Source organism: Mesocricetus auratus, unplaced genomic scaffold (genome assembly GCF_017639785.1).
Source record: "Mesocricetus auratus isolate SY011 unplaced genomic scaffold, BCM_Maur_2.0 Super-Scaffold_100027, whole genome shotgun sequence".
In the NCBI taxonomy this organism is placed as follows: Eukaryota; Metazoa; Chordata; class Mammalia; order Rodentia; family Cricetidae; genus Mesocricetus; species Mesocricetus auratus.
The window spans coordinates 11,753,362-11,775,817 of NW_024429208.1; the positions used below are offsets into that span (position 1 = coordinate 11,753,362).

A 22,456-nucleotide genomic window follows, 5' to 3' on the forward strand; every position below is an offset into this window, starting at 1 on the left:
GTTTTTAAAATGCAGACATTTTGTACTTTGTAGTATATTTGTTCCTCCAAATTTTCTAACTTTACTTGTATCATCTTTCCATGTATGTTAAAATATTCTTGTTCCAAAAGTAAAGCAATGCCGGGTCAGAGTAGTCAGATGTGAAAGTCAAATCACATCACATTAATGGTTAAGTATGTCAGTAACCATCATTGACCCTGTCAATAATTTATACTTATAATGAAGACTTGGGAATTTGAGAGATTGAATAGTCCCACTACAAAGAGATTTATAATTACTGATTTCAGTCATGGTGAGCAATTATGCTTACTACTATGGAGATTTATTTATAGGAAAAATCCACAGCAATGAGTGGAAATGAGCTGTGAGATTTTACAGAGCACATAGAAGGAAAATACAGTGTTTTAGTCATATCTATATATAGCTCCCTCTGGACTTAAAAACACAAACACAGATTCAGTTGCATTAAGATCCTATTGCTCATTTTTGGACACATGTGGCATTAATAAAGATTTTTCGCAAAACCTCTAACAAACTTGGCTTGATCAAGCTGTAGATCTATACCAAACCATGTTTAACTTCTTTGTAACTGCACTAGGAATGGGTCCTACGGTCTTATTCTTGATCAGTACTCTGCCATTGAGTATACATATCCTCCAGTCAATAATGCAAGAATACCACTGTTACGATAAATAATCATCTAAAATCTATAGTAATTTATTTGGCTTAATTAAGTGGGAAATGTATCTACACATACATATATGTTTACAACACATATAATTAACTGTCAATGGAGCTATCTTTAGATAAATAAAGTCAAACTTAGAAATTTGGTACACTTAAAAGGAATACATGCTATATTTAAATGGAAAAAATCATGATATTAAAAATTGATGATATAAGAGAGAGACAGTGAAGCAATTAAGGACAGGGTGGAAGAGAAGTCAGACTCTGTTAGCAACAAATGTATTATTTTTGGAACCATATGTATATGTCTATGTAATTATAAAACTAATTAGGTTTACAGGTATCTCAGAAATGCCAGTCTAAATGTGAATTCATTCGGTGTTATAAACACAAACATCACAGAACTTCGAAAGGCAGCAGTTTGTTACCCCAGTGAATATAGCTGATACAGAAGAATCACAGATGAAATAAAGCTGTGTATAGTACTCATACCCAGATGGTAGGGTTGATGATATCACTATAAGATCACTCCAAGACCATTTGTTAGTAAGTTAAATAACTATGTGGTACTTGAACTCTAGCACTTAAAGTATTGAAAACTGATAAAAAGAGCAAAAAAGATATGAATATAGGATTAAAGCTAAAATAAAAATATTTACATCTTAAGTCTTGAGTTAGAAACAAAAATACTTAATAAAATACTGACAAACCAAATCCAACAACACTTCCAAATAGACATCCATCATGATCAAATAGGCTTCATCCCAGAGATGCAGGGATGGTTCAACATATGGAAACCTGCCAATGTAATCCACCATATAAAAAACAAACTCAGAGAAAAACAACCACATAGATGTTAAAAAGGCCCTCAACAATATCCAATACCCCTTCATGATAAAGGTTTGGGAGAGATCAAGGATACAAAGAACATACTTAAACATAATAAAGGCAATATACAGTAATCCAATAGCCAACATAAAATTAACTGGAGACAAACTCAAAGTGATCCCACTAAAATCAGGAACAAAACAAGGCTGTCCACTCTCTCCGTATCTCTTCAATTAGTATTCAAAGTTCTAGCTAGAACATTAAGACAACAAAAGGAGGCCAGGGGGATAAAAACTGGAAGGGAAGAAGTCAAACTTTCACTATTTCCAGATGATAAGATAGTATAATTAAGTAACCCCAAAAATTCTAACAGGGAACTCCTGCAGCTGATAATGTGACAGGACACAAGAGTAACTCAAAAAATCAGTAGCCATCCTTTATACAGACAATAAATGGGCTGAGAAAGAAATCAGGGTAATCTCATGTTACAGTCTAGCTCTAAGAGACAGGCACACTCATCGCAGTGTGGTGACCTGCTTGGGAACAATGACCACCCTTGGTAGTCAGGTTGTCATTGTATCAAATGCACTTGATATACTGTATTCAATTTTATACAAATCCCTTGTATCAAAATCCTTAAAGTTTCTAAAGGGTATTTCCCACTCTGGGTCCATGTCAGAAATTCAAAAGTAAATGAACTATTTCACTACAGGTGGCAAGAATAATTTACAAGTTGCTTATGCTGCCATACACTTTTCAAAAGCTAGTAAGAAAGGTCTTCCTCGTGAAAGCCAGGTACTTTGAGTGTATATAATAATAACTCTCTTGACTTGAAATAGACCAACTATTTAAATTTCTTAAATTTAATTTTAATTAAAGATTAAATTCTAAATTTTATAACATTAAAAACAAGAGTGCTGTATTGATCATTGTATAGGTTTGAATAGGTATGGCCCCCCATAGACTCATGTGTTTGAGTGCTTGGCCCATAGGGAATGGCATTTTAGGAGGTATGGCCTTGTTGGTATAGGTATGGCTTTGTTGAAGGAGGTGTTGAGGTCATATATGCTCATGTTATGCCCAGCATGGCATACAGTGTCTCCTTCTGCTGCCTGCACATCAAGATGTAGAACTCTCAGCTCTTTCTCCAACATTATGTTATCATGCTTCTCATGGTGATGACAATGGACAGAACCTCTGAACCTGTAAGCCAGACCCAATTAAATATTTTCCTTTGTAAGATTTACCATGGTAATAGTGTCTCTTCACAGGAATAGAACACACTAAGACAATCATTATGGAGGTTTAGAAATCACTATTTCTAATTTTGAAACTTAGAAAGTTATATTATAAATCAAAATAACTGAGATCACACATTTCCTTTTTATGAATTTATTAAAGTTGGCGATGGAAAACAAAACCAAAAACCTACTAAAAACAAAATGAGGTGAGGATGCCTTATTGTACTTATGGGATGGGGGCTTCTTCAAAAGTCAGAGATGGGAACCTTGATCCTTGCCTCCAAAACTGTAAGGAAACACTTTTATGTATTTGTGTATATTGATCCATGTGCCATGTATATTTAGTCTTGGGTATTTGGGGATGGCAACACAAAAGAGGTTGCACATCATCTAGGAAATGGCTTGAGCAGAGACATCATTTGTTTACAGTAAATCTAAGGCAAACATGCAGAACCATGCCAAGAAGAACACAATGTGTTTAGCAGGGAATCTCAACAAGCTTCAACTTATGTTTCCAATAAACACATCTAGGGGGAAATTAATGGGAAGAAAATCGGTGTAAATTTAAAATGACTCAATAGAAATATCATTTATAACAGGTGAACATTATTTGAAGATTCACCACCCTGCTTGTTGTACTTTTAAAGAAAAAAAAATCATAAAGCTTAAGTATGTTTGAGAGAAATCTATAATAAATAATAATGAGTAGCAGACTTCTAAGCAGTTATTTTATAGATGTTTGTAATAGATATTCGTGCATTAAAGACATATTTCTGAAGCCTTTGTCATGATACTAACATGGAAGAAATGGAAGGGAATATAGCCATAAAAACAACTTCCTCTGTTATCATTTCTTAAGTAAGAGTTAATGGAAAACTTTTATTCTCTTGTATTTTATATACTTTCATTGAAATTTATGTAAAATACAGTATAATCCAGAGTTGGCTCTGACGGTTTTACCAGGCTTCTCTTCAGGGCAGAACATATAGGGGAAATGCTGGAAGCAGAGTCACCACCATAAAGGAATGTGCAGCACAGCTGAACTGGGAAAAGGGGGCTAACTCATGGAGAGAAACACTTATTAGATAATAACTCTGGGTTTTCTGTGGGGGAAACATTGTAATCTCTTTATTTATAAATCTTCTACTTCATCTAAGTGTCAAACAGCACTATGGGGAAGATGCTATTATTGGATCTATGAAGAAAGGAAAACTCACGAGAGATTAACGGGGGAAATGTCTTCAATTCTTACAGCTGGCAAATGAATGAAGCAGAATTCTACCATAGAATATCTATTTCTAGACCCCAGACTCTTCTCTGTCAGGTCATATAATCTCACCTAATTAATTATGCCATTGGGCTTATTGACCTGTTGTAGAAGGTAGATTTGTAGAAGTGATTACAACATACTAACAGATTAAATGTGTAGCTAGCGATCTAAAGGTAGATCTAGAGTAAATACTATGGCAGTTTAATATTCTATACTTCTTAAAATATAATGCTTTACTAAAGAGAACTAAAAACACAATGCTTGTCTATCTACCACACACCAATTTTTATACTTTTATGAAACTCTTACATAGAAACGATTTTGAATGCCCAAATTTCATAATGTAATTCTTTGTAGTTAACAGAACTCATGCATTCGAAAACCCTTATTGTTGTATATACAAAAAAGCCTACATTTCTAATAGCATAGTTCTGTGAAGGAAAATTTCAAGTTAGATTATCCCTCTGTAATTTTTACAAAGTTGGACATAATTTGTTTTCTGTAGGAGAACTATAATTACTATATCATAAACTTTACATATTTTAGACGTATAATTTCATGTTGATTCAAGTACCACTGTCACTACTAAAAGCAATGTCCCTGTTAATAATTGCATGATGGCTCCTGACTGCCTTCCTCCACAGCACCCTTTATGTTTGCATACGATATTCTTATGGCATCATATGTTCTTATCATGGCAAACTTGTGATTCATATTCTTGTCTGCATTTATAGGTCATTTCTTTTTACTGTGTTAGAATTTTTCTGCTCTATCAGTACACCATATTTTACCTATTCTTGTGTTTGTGAGGATTCTAATAGCATTTAGTCACAGATGCAGTTTCTTTACCATTCTTGTGCACACTAGTAGATGAGCAATGATGTTCTTTTATCTTGGTTAAATGGCCAGAGAGCAAGTGCCTAGCTTATGTTGAGTCTAAACATTTTATTAACTGTTTAAGGCAACACAGTTGTAAACACCTCAGGTATGTTTGTTGGACAATCACCACCTCACTGGTGATTCCCATGGTCCATGGTCCAAGTATCCTCCATGAGATTCTTATCTCAGCAGCCAGATTTGCTCATTGTCTCTTGGGTCCACCCTCCTAAGAACCCATAGGCTTCTTCAACTCTGTATGATGCATCAGAGATTTATACATGTATCTGTTACCATTTTTCATTTACGACAATGCTTATCTTTTTAAAGAAAACGCTGGTTTTCCAAGGTGACTGAACCATTTGATACTCCCATAAGCACTGCACAGTGGCTCTGTATTCTCCATGTGTTTGCTAGCAACTGAGATCGGTTTTCAGATTTGGGCAGTTCCAATATGTATGCAGTAATAGCCACAGAGTTTTAAGTTGTCTCTCTTTAAGGGCAAATAAAGTAAAAGAACTTTCACTTAATTTTTCATAGTTACATATTTTCTATGATAAGTCATCTGCTCAAATGAGAGAAATATAACTGAGTTGTCATTTCTTACTTGTTACATTGTCATCTTCCATATTCCCAGGGAAAGTCTTCTGCTACATATATATTTTGCTGGTCTAGACCTTTTTTTTCTGTCACTTGCATTTGTAAATCAGTTAACAATATCCTTTGAATTTTTTTGTTTTGATATCATTAAACTTCACCTTTTTTCTGTTCATATGATGACATTTGCTGTATTTAAGAAATAAAAGATAACTGTTATACTGTTAAAATTTTCAACTCTGTTGTTTGCAAGATGGCTTCTATAACTTTATGTCTTACATATGCAGATTAGATGATCTTTGTGTCATTCAGTACAAAGGTATGGACTAAGTTGTATTTGATTGTGTTTTCTAACGCAGTTGTTGGACATTGTTGGGATCAAATGTGAACTGTACATGGAATTTCTGTCTCCAATTAGTCACTCTGTGATTTGCGTTCTTTCTCAATGTCCTGAGAACCTTTATGAGACTTTTTAAGAACACCCCTGCCTCACTGTGAGCACGGTGCCAGGAGGCCTCTAGTTCCATGAAATGCTTGGAATAAAGGTCCTTTAATGTCTTTTGTTCAAATTCCTGCCTCTGATATGTCCTCAGCTTTCAATTCAAAAACTTTTCTTCCATGATAAATGCAAGTTCAGATGTATGTGTTTTAATGGACAGATTTCCACCTAAAAACCATTTATTTTTATTGTTTATTATATTGAAGATGTGCTTCTAATATACTGATGAAGGACATTTACCCATATATAAAAATCTGATTGATATATGCAGAAATATAAAAGCCTGGTTTATTGCTGCCCTGAAGACATGGAAGTTAATGATTATTTCCAAAGCCATAAGTAATGACTCATAAGTGCCAATCAAATATTACTAATGAATGCATCAAAAATAAAAGAAACTTCAACATGTAATTCATCTTCAACTGATTGTCTGTGAACCCTTTTCAGTGATGCATGAATGTTGAATGCTTTGGAGAAGTGAAGGTATTAATGTATTAAATTATCCAAGGCCACATGTGCGTGTATGTGGAAAACCAAGGTCTCAGATCAGTGGGATTGATCACAGGAAAATGTACTGTTTGGTTCAACCACCAATTCTCCATCCATCTGGAAGTGCTACTCACCCACAAACATTCTCAAAGCTCTGCACTTTCTGCAGTGAGCCCACCTCTTCCTTAATTCTAGGGTAGGCACTACTAACATTGCATTCCTCTGATGTTAAGTTCAAAGGCTGCTCCTTTAATATTTACATTCCTCTGATGTTACCTGCAAAGGCTTCTCCTTTGTAGCAAATAAAATAATTTGACAATTTTAATATTATCTTTCTTTAGGATTTAAAAATTACATTTTCATCAAATTACCCCCAGGTTCCAGTTCTTATGATACCTATTACCTCTAATGTCTTGCTCATTTTCCCCAGTGATCAATATTGTAGAGAAGGGAAAAGTTGATGAGGGAAATGGAACTTTGGAATGATGTTCAAATTATGTAATGTTTAAAAGGTCAATCACAGAGGATGATTCATCCCTAAGATGTCTCACACCATTAAAAAAAAGTAAAACAACAACAATAACAAAAACAAACGAAACAATGAAAAAAGGATGTCTTGGGTTCGAGACATATTCTTCAAGTTTTTAATGAACATATGCATAATAATTCACACATTCCTGTGACTTCTGCAGTGTAACATAATTAGAACCAAGAAACTCTCATATATGCACAATATTTCTGTATCTGTGGGCTCTTAGCTTGTCTCTTTTGACTGTCATTTTTGATTAACCTGCTTACTTGGGCCCACTGCATCCTAATATTGCTACCCAGCATCTACAGAAAGGATTCTATGCAAAGGAAGTACCATTACCATTATACATATTTCCTATTAATTATTAAGAAAACAAGAAGTACTTTTGCTTGTTCTCAGTATGAACATATTTTAGTTGTCACTTTCTCCTGATAGTGGGTGGTAATTATTTTATGACACTGATCTTACTGGAGGTGTTGAGAAAATGATTGGCAGTTATCAACATGACCTACAGACACCAATTCAATATTACCATTCTATGTATCTGTGTACAACAATTAGTGACTATATGGTGTCATGTGTTCTTTGGAGTCTCAGTGATTCTGGAAAACATAACACCTATTCTCTGGCTGTGGCCTGCAACAAGAAATAGTTTTAGATAACTTCTACAAACTGTTTTTGACATGGTCAGGTAAGCTGCTACTATTAGTGTGATGTTAAAACCTATATGATCAGGCTGGAGAAGTGGCTCAGAGATTAAGAGCACTGACTTTTCTTTCAGAGGTCCTGAGTTCAATTCCCAGCAACCACATGATGGCTCACAACAATCTGTAATGAGATCTGGGCCCTCTTCTGGCCTGCAGTCATACAGACAGACAGAACACTGTATACTAAATAAATAAATCTTTAACATTTACATATATATGTGTGTGTATAATTTAAATGGTCAAAATAAATTGAAATATATATATAGACAGTTCAATACATCTGTCACATCAAGTTTTCGGTAATTTGGTGGTGTTTTGCCTTTGTTTGGGGTGCTATTAAGTCTGTCTATAGGCAAAGAATTCAGTTTGTATAATTTTAATGATTCCCCACTTAATCAGTCTTATTGTCAGGTCACAGTGATCTATACTGGAGAGCAAGCTCTCCAGGTAAATTTGAGAAGACTACTTTATGTTTTCTATGCTTTGAAAATAGAGAGAAATAGAGAGGCCTATAGATCTCAATTTGATTTGGATTTTATAACATCAGCTGATCTCTATTCACAACCTGCTCATTTATTTTGTTTTCAGTGGAAGGTGCTCTTTATAACCATTAGTGAAACTAATTTCAGAGACACTTCTCAGTTTTGCTTTGTTCCTTTTAAGTCATCTATTTCTGTTGCTATTCTGTATTTGTTCAGGCATCATCCCTCTGCTTTCCTTTATCTCTGTGTATAATGCTCCATTTAGCTTTTTTACGTACATAAGCAGGAACACATAAACTTGTGTTTATCCAGTGGGTTAATGTTTAGTCTTCCTGAGGGGAATAATATTTGACTTAATTTTTCCATCTGTAACATTCATACTTACTGTTTCTCTCTAGTTTGATAATTTGATTCCTTCATAGCTGGGTATTATAAATTTCACCATGTGACAACTGAAATTGTACTATTGCTCTTGTCTGTGTCTGTTGCTGTACTGCTCTCTGTATGCAGGTGTATTTGCTTATGTAAAGGCTGTGCTCTGTCATGTGGACTGTCGAATGACTGACTACATGGGGTTTTGTTCTTTTTGTCTTTTTTTACACATTGTACCCCACATGCTTGCTAGCTCTTCCAGAAGAGCTCTCTAAGTGGCATCATTAGTTGTCCAACTAGATGTTTGAAGAGCTCTTCTCTCAATTGCTGGTTTGGCTGGGGGTTTGTAGGTCAGCAAGGGAGGGCAGAGTTTAAAGCCTTCTCAAGATTTTTCTGTGTGTACACACAGCACATGTCTTGCAGTTGTTCTAGACTCCAAGGGACATGGTGAAGTTTTTACATCCCAATGGATACTTTTTTCCCTACCTTTCAAGATTTTTACTTATTTAAGAATTTCCTTAAATGTTCCCCACTACATTAGGCAGCCATGAAGGCAAAGTATTTGCCATAAGTGTTTTGACAGATGCCTATGGGAGAAGCCATTGTACCTTTGGTGACATGAGAGGTTCTTTTCTGGTAGTGCTTCTGGGAACCCTCAGAAATGAACAATTTTAGCAAGTGAGGCACTGAGAGATCTCCTGTTTTATTCTGCCCAACAGGATGGCTGATGAGCTATAGGGAGGAGTCAGGATTCCACTGTGGGCTGTGGACTTCAGGAGTAAAAGCAGCACAAAAATGCACTGCTATTATCATGGTTTAGCTGCTTGGCTTGTACAGTCAATGGGAAATGGGGAACCTTGGTTAATTTTCAGTTCCAGTGAGGTTGATTAGGGCTTTCTTTGTCATTCCTTTCCCTTCTTTTTGTTAGTTTCTTTCTTATTTTTCCTCCCATCCCTTACTGTTTTGGGGGGAGCATACTAGTCAGCTTTGTGTCACTATTATTAAAAAAATAAAAACCAAAAAACCCTGAGACAGGCTACTTATTTTAAATGCAGTTTGTTACACCACAGTTACAGGGGTTCAAGTCCAAGATCGCAGGCCACATTGCTTCAGGCCCCTAGTATGAATGGCAGATGGAAACTGCCAATCAGAATGAGTGACAGAGCAAAGACAAACCAGGGTACCTGAGTCTCCTCCCTGGGCATGTGGACCTACGGACTCCACCGGGCCACTTAGGTACATAGCAGCTGCAGCACCACTGCTCTAGACATTAAGGCTTTGCATTGTGGCCCTTTGGGGACAGTCATCCAACGACAGGGAGGGGTAAGTCTTTGAAGACCTTACTGGACTGTCTTTCCTAATTTCATCCATAAGAGACTGAATCGTTCATCTAAACTTTCAACTCAACATGAGGCCTCAATCAGAATTATAACTTCATATTATTGAGATAACAAATATAAATTAAAAACATCTAAAATACACACATTTCATGGAAATTTTATTTTGTTCTTACTCGAAATTTAATTTTGAATGTTTTCTCTTTATCCCATTTCAAAGAAAGACTAAAATTCATCTCCCTATTGTTACTCTGGAAGACCAGCAGTTAAACAGGTAAATCTATTTAAAGAATTATCAAACTCTATGATTTAAAGAAGGGCTTCTCTTTAGTTATCAATTCTGCATGCTCAAATTATATCCCTAGGTGTTGTTTCTGTCAATCCATCAATGTTTTTCAGTCTCTTTTGTAGAAAATCTTGACAAGACCACCATGAGTACTAATGGCTCAATGTGCCAGAGGACTGACTGAGTAGCAATAATCCTACTGGTTTCCACCCACAGCCACCAGCTTTCCTGGTAAAATAGCTGTGGCTGATGCTGGGTAGCTCTTTTAGAAGCATTTATTTCTTCCTCTTCTGTGTATTTTAATTCTGCTTTTGATACTTTTGTACCTGCATATCCCCCTTTTAATCTGGGTCATTTACCTCTCACCTTTGTATTTACAGTACAAATGGACATATTTCATAATTTTCTTCAATTAGTGGATCAAACTTTCATGTTTCCTGTTATTTATAACAAGATGACTATAGGCTTAAAAAGATTTACATTCATAAGAACTGAAAAAAAATAATTTAATGGATAGATATCTGCATTTGACCTGAGTTTTATACATTACTCTAAAGACCAAAGCCTCAAACAGAACTATGGGGGCAAATTTTAGTAAAACTACTTCTAAGTATGGCAGTGTAAAATTGTCTGGAATCTTCCTAATATGGTTCATAGAAGTACACAGGTTAGAGGCAGAGCCATAGATTGGGACTAGAATATAATACTCCTCTCTCCTGGGGTCATTTCAAAGCCAGCAATTCCTAGTTCAGAGATGCTGGCCTCTCCCATGAACCTGTCACTCCAGAGCCCATCAGTCATGCAAATCAGAAACATCTACATTTTATCAACATAACCTAAGAACAGTTTTGTCAAATCTCTTCACTATTGTATTTGGTGCAAATGGTAACCTGCACAGAGATGGATTAGCACAAATGCTGCTTTCCGAGTAGAAGTGGGCTCTGGGTAGCCATATCACGTTCCTGGGCTGATATTCCACGAGCTTCAACAAAGCCTATATTTCCTTTGATTTTGAAAAAAAACATCACTGAAGAATGCTGTAAAGTTGATCTGTATCCTTTTTGTTTTTATGAAGGCAATATTGTCTGTTCTGTATCATTTTACTGAGACAGGAAGAAAGAAGGGGATTTCTATCTACTTTTATATATGTGACTTTCAATAGGGAAAGCCTTGTTATTAAAGAGCTTATTATGATATTGAGGAGATTCATTCACAGACTTTTAACAGGATAAAATGTTGGCAGATACAAACCGACAAGGATGGAGTAGAGGATACCAGGTCGATCAGATGGTGGCTGGATGTTTCGGTCCTGATCAATGGCTTGGATAGGTGGGGTCACCAAAATGGGGTTCAGTTCTTCCTGGAAGAAAATTCATAGTGTTTAGCTGTGCTGCACACTCACACTTCAGGGAAAGCTGGAAGCAGAATGCTTGATGGAATCTGGACAGCTAGATATGCACCGAGCAGGCACGGAAGCGCAACTTCCTGGACGTATAATTTGACACTTTTCCTGTTAATTCTAAATCTGAGGAGGAACTGAGCCTCCCTCTAAGACAAAATGAAAACATGTAGTAGTTATGTGCACAGAACTTTATCTAAGGGATTTGTCCAGGAGGAAGTTAGGGGTGAAAAACTACAACATTAAGCTGCCTAGAGGACTCAAGTGAAATGTAAAGACATCAAACGGAGCCTTGTGTGTACTCTCTCTATTTTAGAAAAGATTCATGACTCTATATTCTTTCGTTCTTAAATTATTTATTTTGTTCAGATAATTACAGTGAAGTTGAAAAATCAAAGCCACACCATTCAAGTGTCATGTAATTAAAATAAAGTCCATATCGCAGCTGCGTTTATTTAATAGTGGTATAAAAGATTCTGTTTAGAATGATAGTGTAGTCCTTTCAGTCGGTGTTTCTCAGTTTGATGTTCAGTGGTATCCACTGGTGTGGATTCATTGGAGCGAGGTGCATTGGTTTCTCTTTCAGAGAACCCTGCTTCAGTTTTCAAAACTCACATGGCGTCTCTCACAGTTCTCTTCAATTCCAGCTGTAGGCCCTCCAGAACCCTCTTCTACACCCCACAGATACTGTATAACATGGTCTAGCAATGTACATGCCGGCAAACATTCATATTAAACATAAACATTAAAATAAGTATATCTTTGAAAGAGGATGGGGACCAAGCAATAAGTTCAGGCTCTTGCAGTCAGAGGTTTGGGTTGCAGCCTTTCAGACATTCCATTATATTTCAGATCCGCCATTATAGTAGAAGACGTACAAGCAGACACGGTGCAGTTAAGTGAGAAAACGGTGACAGTTGACAGATACACTGAAGGGAAAACTGAAAATCCCAATTGTCAGATCAGCTTGGGAAACATTACGCTAGATAAAGTTTTTAAAAGATAGCATTTCCTGGAGGTCTCAGAAAATTGATTGTGCTGCTCTTCATGGTGACTCAAAGAAAAAGGTTATTTGTTTTATGCTTTTTACCTACACTAAGTAAGCATCCACTAATATCTCCTTGAAATAATGCTCTTCGAACATAATTTAGGAAACATTAGGGGTGAACAATGTCTCAGCCAAAATAAATAAATGGTGAGTCTAAAGAGACATCAGTATTTCCCCAGTGTCTGTGAAGTATCACATCATGCTTTTTCTGTGGTTTATTGTGAAGTGAAGGACATTGAACGATGCTGTGCACACTTAGGCAAGCCCGGTAGTTTCAATTCTCAGTGGCCGTGCCACGGTGTTGGCTTATATTTCAAATGAGTTATCATATTAACTAAGCACATGCAATATCTTTTTATTAAATAATAGGGATGAAATATAATTATTGGTCAATGGTTCGTACCTCACATACATCTCAGGGGCTGTATAATTGTTTATCCATTTTTCTAAGTGACATCACTATTTTCTTATAAATAATGAGACATTGATAGCAACAATTTTGAAACATTGTATCTCTTCTTTACAATGTAGTTTTAGAACCAAGCTTATATCACCTCACATTAAAAATTACACCATTAGATCAAAATGATTTTTTTTCTCTATCTTACATATAGAAAATCTTCTAGAATTCTCTTGCTTTCCTCCCCTCATCCCTTCCTTATTTCAATTATCCCTCTCCTGTACTTTATTTTCGGTTTCTATTTCTTTTCTTATCCCTCTGTCTCACATAGTACCTTTCAATAGTTCATGTCATGTATAATAACGTGTTTTTCCCTAAACTGAAAAATGCCAAGGTTCTATCTTTGTCAGTTGAGAGTTGAACAGCACTTTTCAGTTCAATCTGAAGAGAAATTGCGTCAGAGTTAACTCATACTTTAACTAATTTGTTTCTATTTCACTAATTAACTCTTTAGTAGCTTTCCAAAAGTGTCATTCTGGTAGACCTAGGAAGGCTGTTAAAAACTGAAGATCCTCTACAATACAATTGTGTGCCCCAAAGTGAGATATTTCAAGGGATTCTCAGAAGTCTCTGACTATTAGAAAGATAAAACTACTTTTCTCATTTATAATTTAAAAAAAAACTAGAATCTGAGCTATTCTCTTGGAGTATCAGGTAAATGATACTCTGTGGTGCCCTTTACTCTCCTTGTTTCTGCAAAGCCACCAAGATACCAAACTAGCACAAATTTTGCTTTTGTTAATTCATCAGGTAGTTTACAACCCACTATATTTACCATGTAGACTTGTTGAAACTAGCAATTGGGGATTTAGTTATGTTATTTAAAGTTATATAAACCATAGGAAGATTGAAAATAGCACAGCAAATAAAATAAGTGTAAATTAGACTCTTCATCTTATATCATTGCTTGTTAATAAGTCTCATAAAATAAAAAGTGAGCACATGAAAGAGATATGATATGATTTAGAATTACTTTACTTGACATTAGAAGAATAGACTTTGTCTAGAAGGAGGAAGTGAGATTTTATATATATTTACCTAAAGTACTTAGTTTTATTGGACTTGCTCATTATCATATATGTAATATTTTATATTATAAATGTAGTAATATGAATAAGAAAAGATAATCCCTCTGGGTAAAAAGCTTTCCTCTTTTTCTAGACTATTTAGAGAAGTGCTCATTTTAAATCTCTTGCTAGCTTATTAGAACTGATATTTTCTCTTGTTCTCCAAATGCTTATAACATATATTAATAGAATTTTTCTCATCTGGTATCATTCATGAGTTTGGCAGAAAAATCTAGGTTTATAGTTGTGATGGCTACTATTTGTTTTTAACTTGACTATATCTGGAATTAACTAACGACCCAAGCTGCTGGGTACACCTGTGAGGGATTTTTAATAAATTGTATCATTTGAAGTATGAAGAACTACCTTAAATTCAGATCACTTGAAGTCAGAAGAACTACCCTAAATCCTGGCCATGCTTTCTTTTGGAAACCTTTTTATGAAGGACACTGAAGAAGGAAGCTTGCTCTCTTTGCCTGCTTGCCCTAGATCTCTCTGAGCTAGTGTTAGTGCCTACTTCTTTGGTACTCCTATACGCCCTGAAGATCAACTGAAACATCAGACCTTGTGGACTGAGCAACTGCTGGATTCTTGGACTTTGCATCAGTAGAAAATCATCATTAGACTAAGTGGACCACAGCCTGTAGGCCACTCTAACATACCACCTCTATGTTCCTTTAGAGAACCCTAACTAACACAATAGGTTAAAAAAAAGTTCTGAATGATAAAGCAGATTACTTCTCAAACAAATCATTATCTTTAAATCTGCGAAAATTTAAACATTACAGAATACTGAGGGTTGTATTTAATTGAGTATGGTTTTGTTAAAATTAGCCTTTTATGAACAATTATCATTTCAGTTTGGAATGTGTGTGTATTCATTAGAAAGAACAGTACAAATTGCATGCCTTCTGTTTTGAGCTTATATCTACATAAAAATCTCTGCAGTAGATAAAACCAGGCTCAGGCAGAGTGCAGAGATAACTAATAAAATTTCAGAGGGATGCATTCCATGTATCAAGAATTCTTGGCTGAGAGGGCAGAGGCCCTGGTTCCAGCTCAGCTGGGAGATACTACTGTAGCCCACTGCACATTGAATGCTTAGCAAAATTAATCAGGTATTCAATGATAAACTAACCCATTAATGGGCTACATAATCCATTCTACAAAGATAGCACTCTAAGGAAAATAAAAGCAGAAATCAACAAAAGGAAATTCTAAATAGATACAAAAATAGTCAATATAATGATAACTCAAACACTTTTTTGAAAAGTTACTGATAGAGTTCTTGCATAGCATGTAGGAGATCATTGACATAATCCTAACATGGCAACTATCAGACCAGTCTCAGCTGCAGAGTGAGAATCCTGTCTGTGTGCACACTCAAATGAATACACAGACACTTAAAGAACATCCTAAGGTAATTTATTGCTTATGATATGTACAGTTACGATGTGTGGATCAAAAATAGTTCATTAAGTTCAATATGGAAATTTGAATTTTACACATTACATACAAGTATTGAATTATCACACTGCACTTCACAAAAATCTTACTGATGGCATTAATAAAAGTAAGTAGAAATATTAGTGTTTATGTATGAAAACAGTGGTGTCTTCACACATTAAAACCTGCAAAGTACCACTAGAGAGTTAGAAACAAATTAGCTGAATATTCAATTAAGGGACCTGATTTATTCTTCCCCTCACCAAGCCAGGGTTTCTCAGTGTAGCTTTGGAGTCTGTCCTGAAACTCATTCTGTAGACCAGGCTGGCCTGGAACTCACAGAGATCCATGTGCTGGGATCAAAGGTATACACTACCACCATCCAGCTAAGGGACTTGGTTTTAAAGGACAAAATAAGCTCTAAAACACAGTGTAAAATGGTTAAGGATGAACAAAATGAGGCCATATTCGTGATAACTTATATAATATGGCATTTTGGTTCAAATCACTGAGTGCCAAAAATCTTAGTGTTTGAATTTGCAGAAAATAAAATGTTTTCTTTATCATCTGTATTTCCCTTAAATTAATCTGAGATATGTATCTAAGACTTTGAATCTGGAATGTCAACCTACATAAAAAAAACAGTCAAGTGAAGATTAACTTAGGGTATGCTGACTTACTCAGGAGCATTGTAGTTACCCTTTAGCTTATAAACTTGAGTTCTTGAAAACAGAATTCTTCTTGCATGCAAAAGTCATATGGCCATATGTGGAACTAGAAAGTAGCGGGTTCAACTTCTTTTGTGGTCAACTGTTATCTTAATGAATCTTTCAGGCTGTTTATATTGGCCCATTACTCTCAGAAGACCTTTCAGTAACTACTCCCTGAAGAGTCTATTTGTGATAGCAGAGAGAATTCCTCCCAGGCTGTGAAATGCCAACCAGTTAACCTGTTTGTAAGTGTATCATCCCTGGAAGGTGGGAACTCCTGTCTCTCCCTATTTCTCTTAGCTAGTGGCCTGTCTGTCTAGGGTATGGAGCTGGTACATGTTGCAATTATAGAGCCATTCATGACTCAAATATGTCTGGAAATTTTTGAAGGTATGATTCAAAATCTCCCTCTATCTTCTTTATCAAGAATTTTATTGGTAATATAGAAAACACCTGGTTCATTTTTATAAACCACAGAATAATGCCTAGTAAATCTTAACACAATTTCACAACTGAGTGAAATTCCAGGAGACAGGGACAAGCCACCTGGACAGTGAGGGATTCTTGTGCTTTCCCACTGGAATCCAGCTGCTGTGTGACAGACTTTGGTGTCTTGGGGAAGCCTCACCTCACACACATTTGCAAGACACCCTGTCATTTCACTGTGGTTTGAATCATTGATCTCCTTTACTCGAGTTAGCTGTGGGGACACATATTTAAATTGAATTATGTGCACGTAGACATTCGCACGGTAAAGATAATCATAGGTGCTCTCATAATAACAAAAATACATCATAAAAACCTCTTTGTCATTGGAATATTATGAAGGTCAAGATGCTTCCACTAAGAGTACTGTAGTCTCTGTGCTAGCATCACTGAGATGCATTTTGTCATCTAAGCTGATCCTAGACATAATTTTCAAGCACAGTTATTGTGACCTTAAATGAGAAGACAAATATTACGCAACTGATGTTTGTCTTTCAAATAGTTTAACTATGAATTTTGTCATGTACAGATAGCCAACCAGAATTTTTTAACAGCCATCTACAATAGGATGTTTTAAAAAATATTCTGCTAGTGTAAGGAGTCTCAGCTCTCTACTTTTATGTTCAAACTACTGTCTTGTAGGAAAAACAGGTGCTAAAATTTCAGATATTTGAAAATGGAGTCATGATCCATAGAATTATAAGACTCAGCCTTATTATATCAGATCTATGTTCAGATGGTGCACGACCCATATGTGTCTAAAAATCCAGGTCTTTCATATATAGATAGACAATCTTTAAAATAATTTTAGACAGTCATTATATATTAAGTACTTTGCTGTTTCATTGCTAGGAAAATATATGTTATGCTGATTTAAGTATATCAAATCTAAAATTAAATACCTATATTCACTCCAGAAGACTGATTATTGAAGTCTTTAATCCAAAGAGGTACCAGTAAGGAAAACAGTGCTAAATTCTAAGTACACTTAGCTTAGCATTCCATGGACTTATTTGCCTGAGTATATGGCTAACAGTACTCTATACTTGGTAAGGTAATGGAGTATTATAAATGAAATGAAATTATATCAATCCTCAAGACATTATGCTAACTCTAAACCAAATAGGATTGGATGCAGCCCTGGGGAGGAAAATGTGTCTCTCTACCCACATAGTTTGCTAGCATTAAAAAAACAGACTTGGACTGACAGCCTTACAGTAATATAAATACTAATTTTACTTCTATATTCTTCAGCTTATGAAGTCCTGAGATGACCATTTTATCACTGTTTAGATATTTATTCCAAATCTTGAAAAGAAATAATCTTATAGGATTGGAAAAGCTACATTGAAATATTAAAAGCCATTTATTATATATTCAAAATTCAAGTGATTTGAAAATTCAGCATGCTATAAATCTCACACTTAAATGATTAAATTTAACCATTTGTTTTTACCATTGAATTACTTTATTAATGCACTGCTTTTTGTATTTGAGCAGGCATTTATCTTTTTAACATTTATAAACACTTACTAGTTTATTTGCATTTTGAAGATATTATACATCTCTTCAATGAAATAATATTTAGAGTACACAACAGAGAAGCCTTGGGTATTGTTATTCTCCTTTTGTGTTGTATTATAAATTCATATTTTCCAAGAAGACTTTGGAGATGTTCTGTCACTGACTTGCTTATATGTATGTGTTAAATAGTACAGAAATGAATATCAAACTCAACATGTTCTTTCACACATTTGTATATAAACAAATAGTCTTGCGTGATCCCTAGAGAGACTATTTACTTTTATTTGGCTCATTTTGCTTTTTGCAACTTGTAGAAATAACATGTTGGCTGAAAGCTATCAGAAAATCTTATATGCTCTCTGCTTTTGGTGTATTTTTGAAAGATAAATAAACTTGTGTGAGTGGCGAGGCCAACTAGGTTGCATTGAAAGCTATTATTATGGCATATTAACAAATGGAGACCTTATGTATAGTTGTGAAGCTTATATATTCTATAATGAAAGACACCTGGCTCTTATTAGTCTTCCAAAATAACACTGATAATTATCTTCCCTGAATAGAAGTAGAAAGAGCATAGAGCAGATGTCACATGGCCACAACTCATGAAAATAATATAAATACGTACAGAGCTATTGGAATTTTATATTATACTGAGACAAACAACAAAATCCACTGGGGTAACAACAACAGAAAAATCTCTTCATTTTATTGTCTCGATGCTGGAACTTTGTGACCCTTTCAATATTAAACACATTTTCTCTGATGTGTAACTAAATTTCTCTCGGATGTATATTTATAAATGTGCCAAGATTGAAATCATTTTCAAAATTTGCATTTGAAAATTCTTTCAGTTGGACATAAGAGTACCTTCACCAAATTCCAACCTTGAATCTCTACCTTTAAAATTTATTTCCTCAGAAGTCTATGTCTCTGACACTATGGATCTTCAAATCATCCCTAGACAGGGAGTCAGCTCCCTTGTTATTTCCTAGCAGTAAGGTATAAAATCTACAACAAAGAAAGGAAGTATTTTGGGGTCATTATATTCTGTCCACACTGCAGAGTTCCAAAGCAGTGTTGCAAATCAAAGACAGTGGGTTAGCTTCCAGGACTATATACTGAAAACCCTTCAGTTCCAGGGCATCCATTGCACAGACACAGTGAAGAGGATACACATGTAGTAGAAATATTTCTCACAACCATTTTCAGCATTCTCATTTCTTCTCTGATGGCTTCCATTGTTTTGTTTCCTTACAGCCTTGGGTCTGATTGAAAATTGTCTCTTCCCCTCCATTCTAAACTTGAATTTCAGGAGTACTCAAGATGATGGAGAGAAGTCCTAATGTACTTTGAAAATTGATAGGAGGGAGGACTGTGAGCAGTCAAAAAATTGCTCCCTATGACAATGAAGAGAAAATCTTGGGAGAAGTTGTTCATAGGTTTTGAATTGTTGCATGTAAAGGTTGTTGTGGTTCCAATGAAGTATGCTTTCTATTGAGTCCTTATGGTGACTTCATCATTAAAGAGCAATTACATTCTGGGCTTGCTTGCTAACAGGGACTTTGTGAGCATTTTAGGGTGGTTCCCCTACTAACTATATCTAGCTCAACTTTCATTAATTGATAGGGTAGGAAGAGACAATGAGAAAGACACAAACACACACACACATATGTGTACACAAACAAGCACACATACACATGTACACACAGACACACACATATACAGAGTGCATATACAAATATATGTATGCATGCATGTATATATATATATAGTTCTTTAAATTTTTGTTTTGAAAAAAGTGAAGTTTTAGAATTATCAAGTGCAACATGAAATTTGGTGGAAGAAGTACATTTAGTGTCTTAAGGCAATGATCCAGAGTCATTTGAATAAAAATTTAACTGTATTGTTTTATCAGCTTATCAATGTATGTTGAGGTAAACATGAATGCTAAATATGTGGGAGAAAACAGATTTTCATAAATAGTGATGATGGATGACAATTTGGTTATCAACACATGAAATATTACGTCTAATACCATAACCAAATAACACAAAGTATTTTTGTGGATAATAAAATTAATAAAAGAAAAAGACTGTGGTGGGAGTGCAAACTTTTACAGTCACTTTGTAAATCAATATGGCAGTTTTTCAGAAAATTGGGACTCAACCTATCCCAAGACCCAGCAATACCACTTTTGGGCATACACCCAAAGGATACACACTGACACAAGAAGAACATCTGTTCAGCTATGTTCACAGCAGCATTTTTCGTAATAGCCAGAACCTGGAAGCAACCTGGATGCCCCTCAACTGAAGAATGAACAAGGATAACGTTGTACATTTACAAAATGAAGTATTGCTTGGTAGTAAAAAAAACATCTTGAGATTTGCAGGCAAATGAACAGAACTAGAAAAAACTATCCTGAATGAGGTAACCCAGACCCACAAAGACAAATATAATCTGTACTCATGCATAAGTGGATACTAGACATAAAGCAAGAGGCAACCAGCTGACAGGCCACAACCCCAAAGAACCTAGGTAACAAAGAGGACCCTAAGAGTGACATACATGGATATGCCTAGGAAAGAGAAAAACACAAGATCTTCTGAGTAAATTGGGAACGTGGGGACAGGGGGAAAAGGGAGGAGGGGAAGAAGGAATGGGTGTGGAGTGGAGAAAAACATATAGCTCAATAAAAAAATTTAAAACAGAAAAAGACTTAAATGGATACATGATAATGTAGGGGATAATAAAATGTTAATAAAAAATACTCCTGTGTCAGACCTATGGTTTCACATGAAACGCCCTGCATTGTCTAATGTGTGTGAACACAAGGTCTCCAAGCAATCTTTGGGAGGTGATATAGGAAGTGAGTAGGTCTTGGGGCATCATTGTTTTCTGCCTTCCACATTTGCACTGTGGCATGTATGTGTCCACATGTGCACATCGTAGACACACAATTTAAATAATCCTAAACAGTGTTTTGTTCATCAAATACATTAGCACTAATTAAAGACCGATCCATTAGTGAGCACACAGGATGACCAGGGTCAGATAATTTGCAGGTTACATTCTGAAAAACCTGATAGTCTTGTGACAAATTTGAAGTGCTTCAAGCTCAGACTGAATTCACGTTCTTTGAACTACACTGAAAACATGCTCAGAGGCACACATACAAGAAGAATGCATAACACATCAGCTGTTGCCCTGAAACATGCTCTTCACTGAAGTATGACACAAAAAAATCTCCTCAGATCATTACTAACCTGTTCAATGGGTTATCACAGTTGCAGCTCATAGATGGGATTACCACTGGCATGAACAGAACACTGGCAGAACCTCAGCAGCCCATTTTTTATGTTCTTCATCAATCACTACCCATCTTTCCATTCAGGAATAATCCAACTTCTAACATCACAAACTAGTGCTAGTTGTCTTGAATTTTCGATGAAGACTATATATCCTGTTGAAGCTCATCCCTTCCTACTTCATTATGCCTTACATTCTTTGAGATGTGTATTCACAGTAGCTCATTTTAATAGTTATAAAATAGTTCATTAGATGAATAAGGCAAACAATATTTGTTCATGCTTGAAAAGTCCCTGGAGATGGGCTGGCTTGATTTTACTCTAGGGTATTATGAACAATCCTACCACACCTTCTTGGATGCTTACACACATGGAGAGGGTTGTGTTAAACCCAAGAATAAAGCAACTGAAGAAATGTATGGTCTAATAGATGACATTACTGCTATTCTACAAAAGAAGTCCCATGGATTTATCATTTGTTAAACCTCAGATTATCAATGACATACAGGGTTGACCAGCCACTTTCTTCTCTTGCCTATTTTATATTTGTCCTTTTGGGTCCTTTTGGCCATGATTTCATGAATTTATACAAATAACCTATATACAAATCCAAGTCTTTCCTGCTTGATATTTTATAAATATTACATCCTCAATGACTTATGTTTGATTCTTTTAGAATATATTTGATATATATATATGTATATGGTATAATACATAAGTATATATTTAGTATAGTCCATTTATCCCTTCCCCTTTTACTGATACCTGCCTAGCTCTGACCACCCATTATACACATGGCATTTCT

The 22,456-nt window shown here is 35.5% G+C and overlaps 1 protein-coding gene across 12 annotated transcripts in view; it reads right to left on the bottom strand.

Annotated features, from left to right (window-relative positions):
- Nucleotides 1–22,456, bottom strand: part of Pcdh15 (protocadherin related 15) — a 1,295,283-nt gene that overhangs the window by 281,121 nt on the left and 991,706 nt on the right. For all 12 annotated transcript variants that reach the window (XR_005871270.1, XM_040732073.1, XM_040732072.1 and 9 more), the window contains one exon: nucleotides 11,455–11,563. Coding sequence is in view for 11 of the 12 variants with exons in the window: in XM_040732073.1 (XP_040588007.1) it covers nucleotides 11,455–11,563 (109 nt within the window). In the remaining variant the exon portion in view is untranslated. The remainder of the gene's footprint in view (nucleotides 1–11,454; nucleotides 11,564–22,456) is intronic.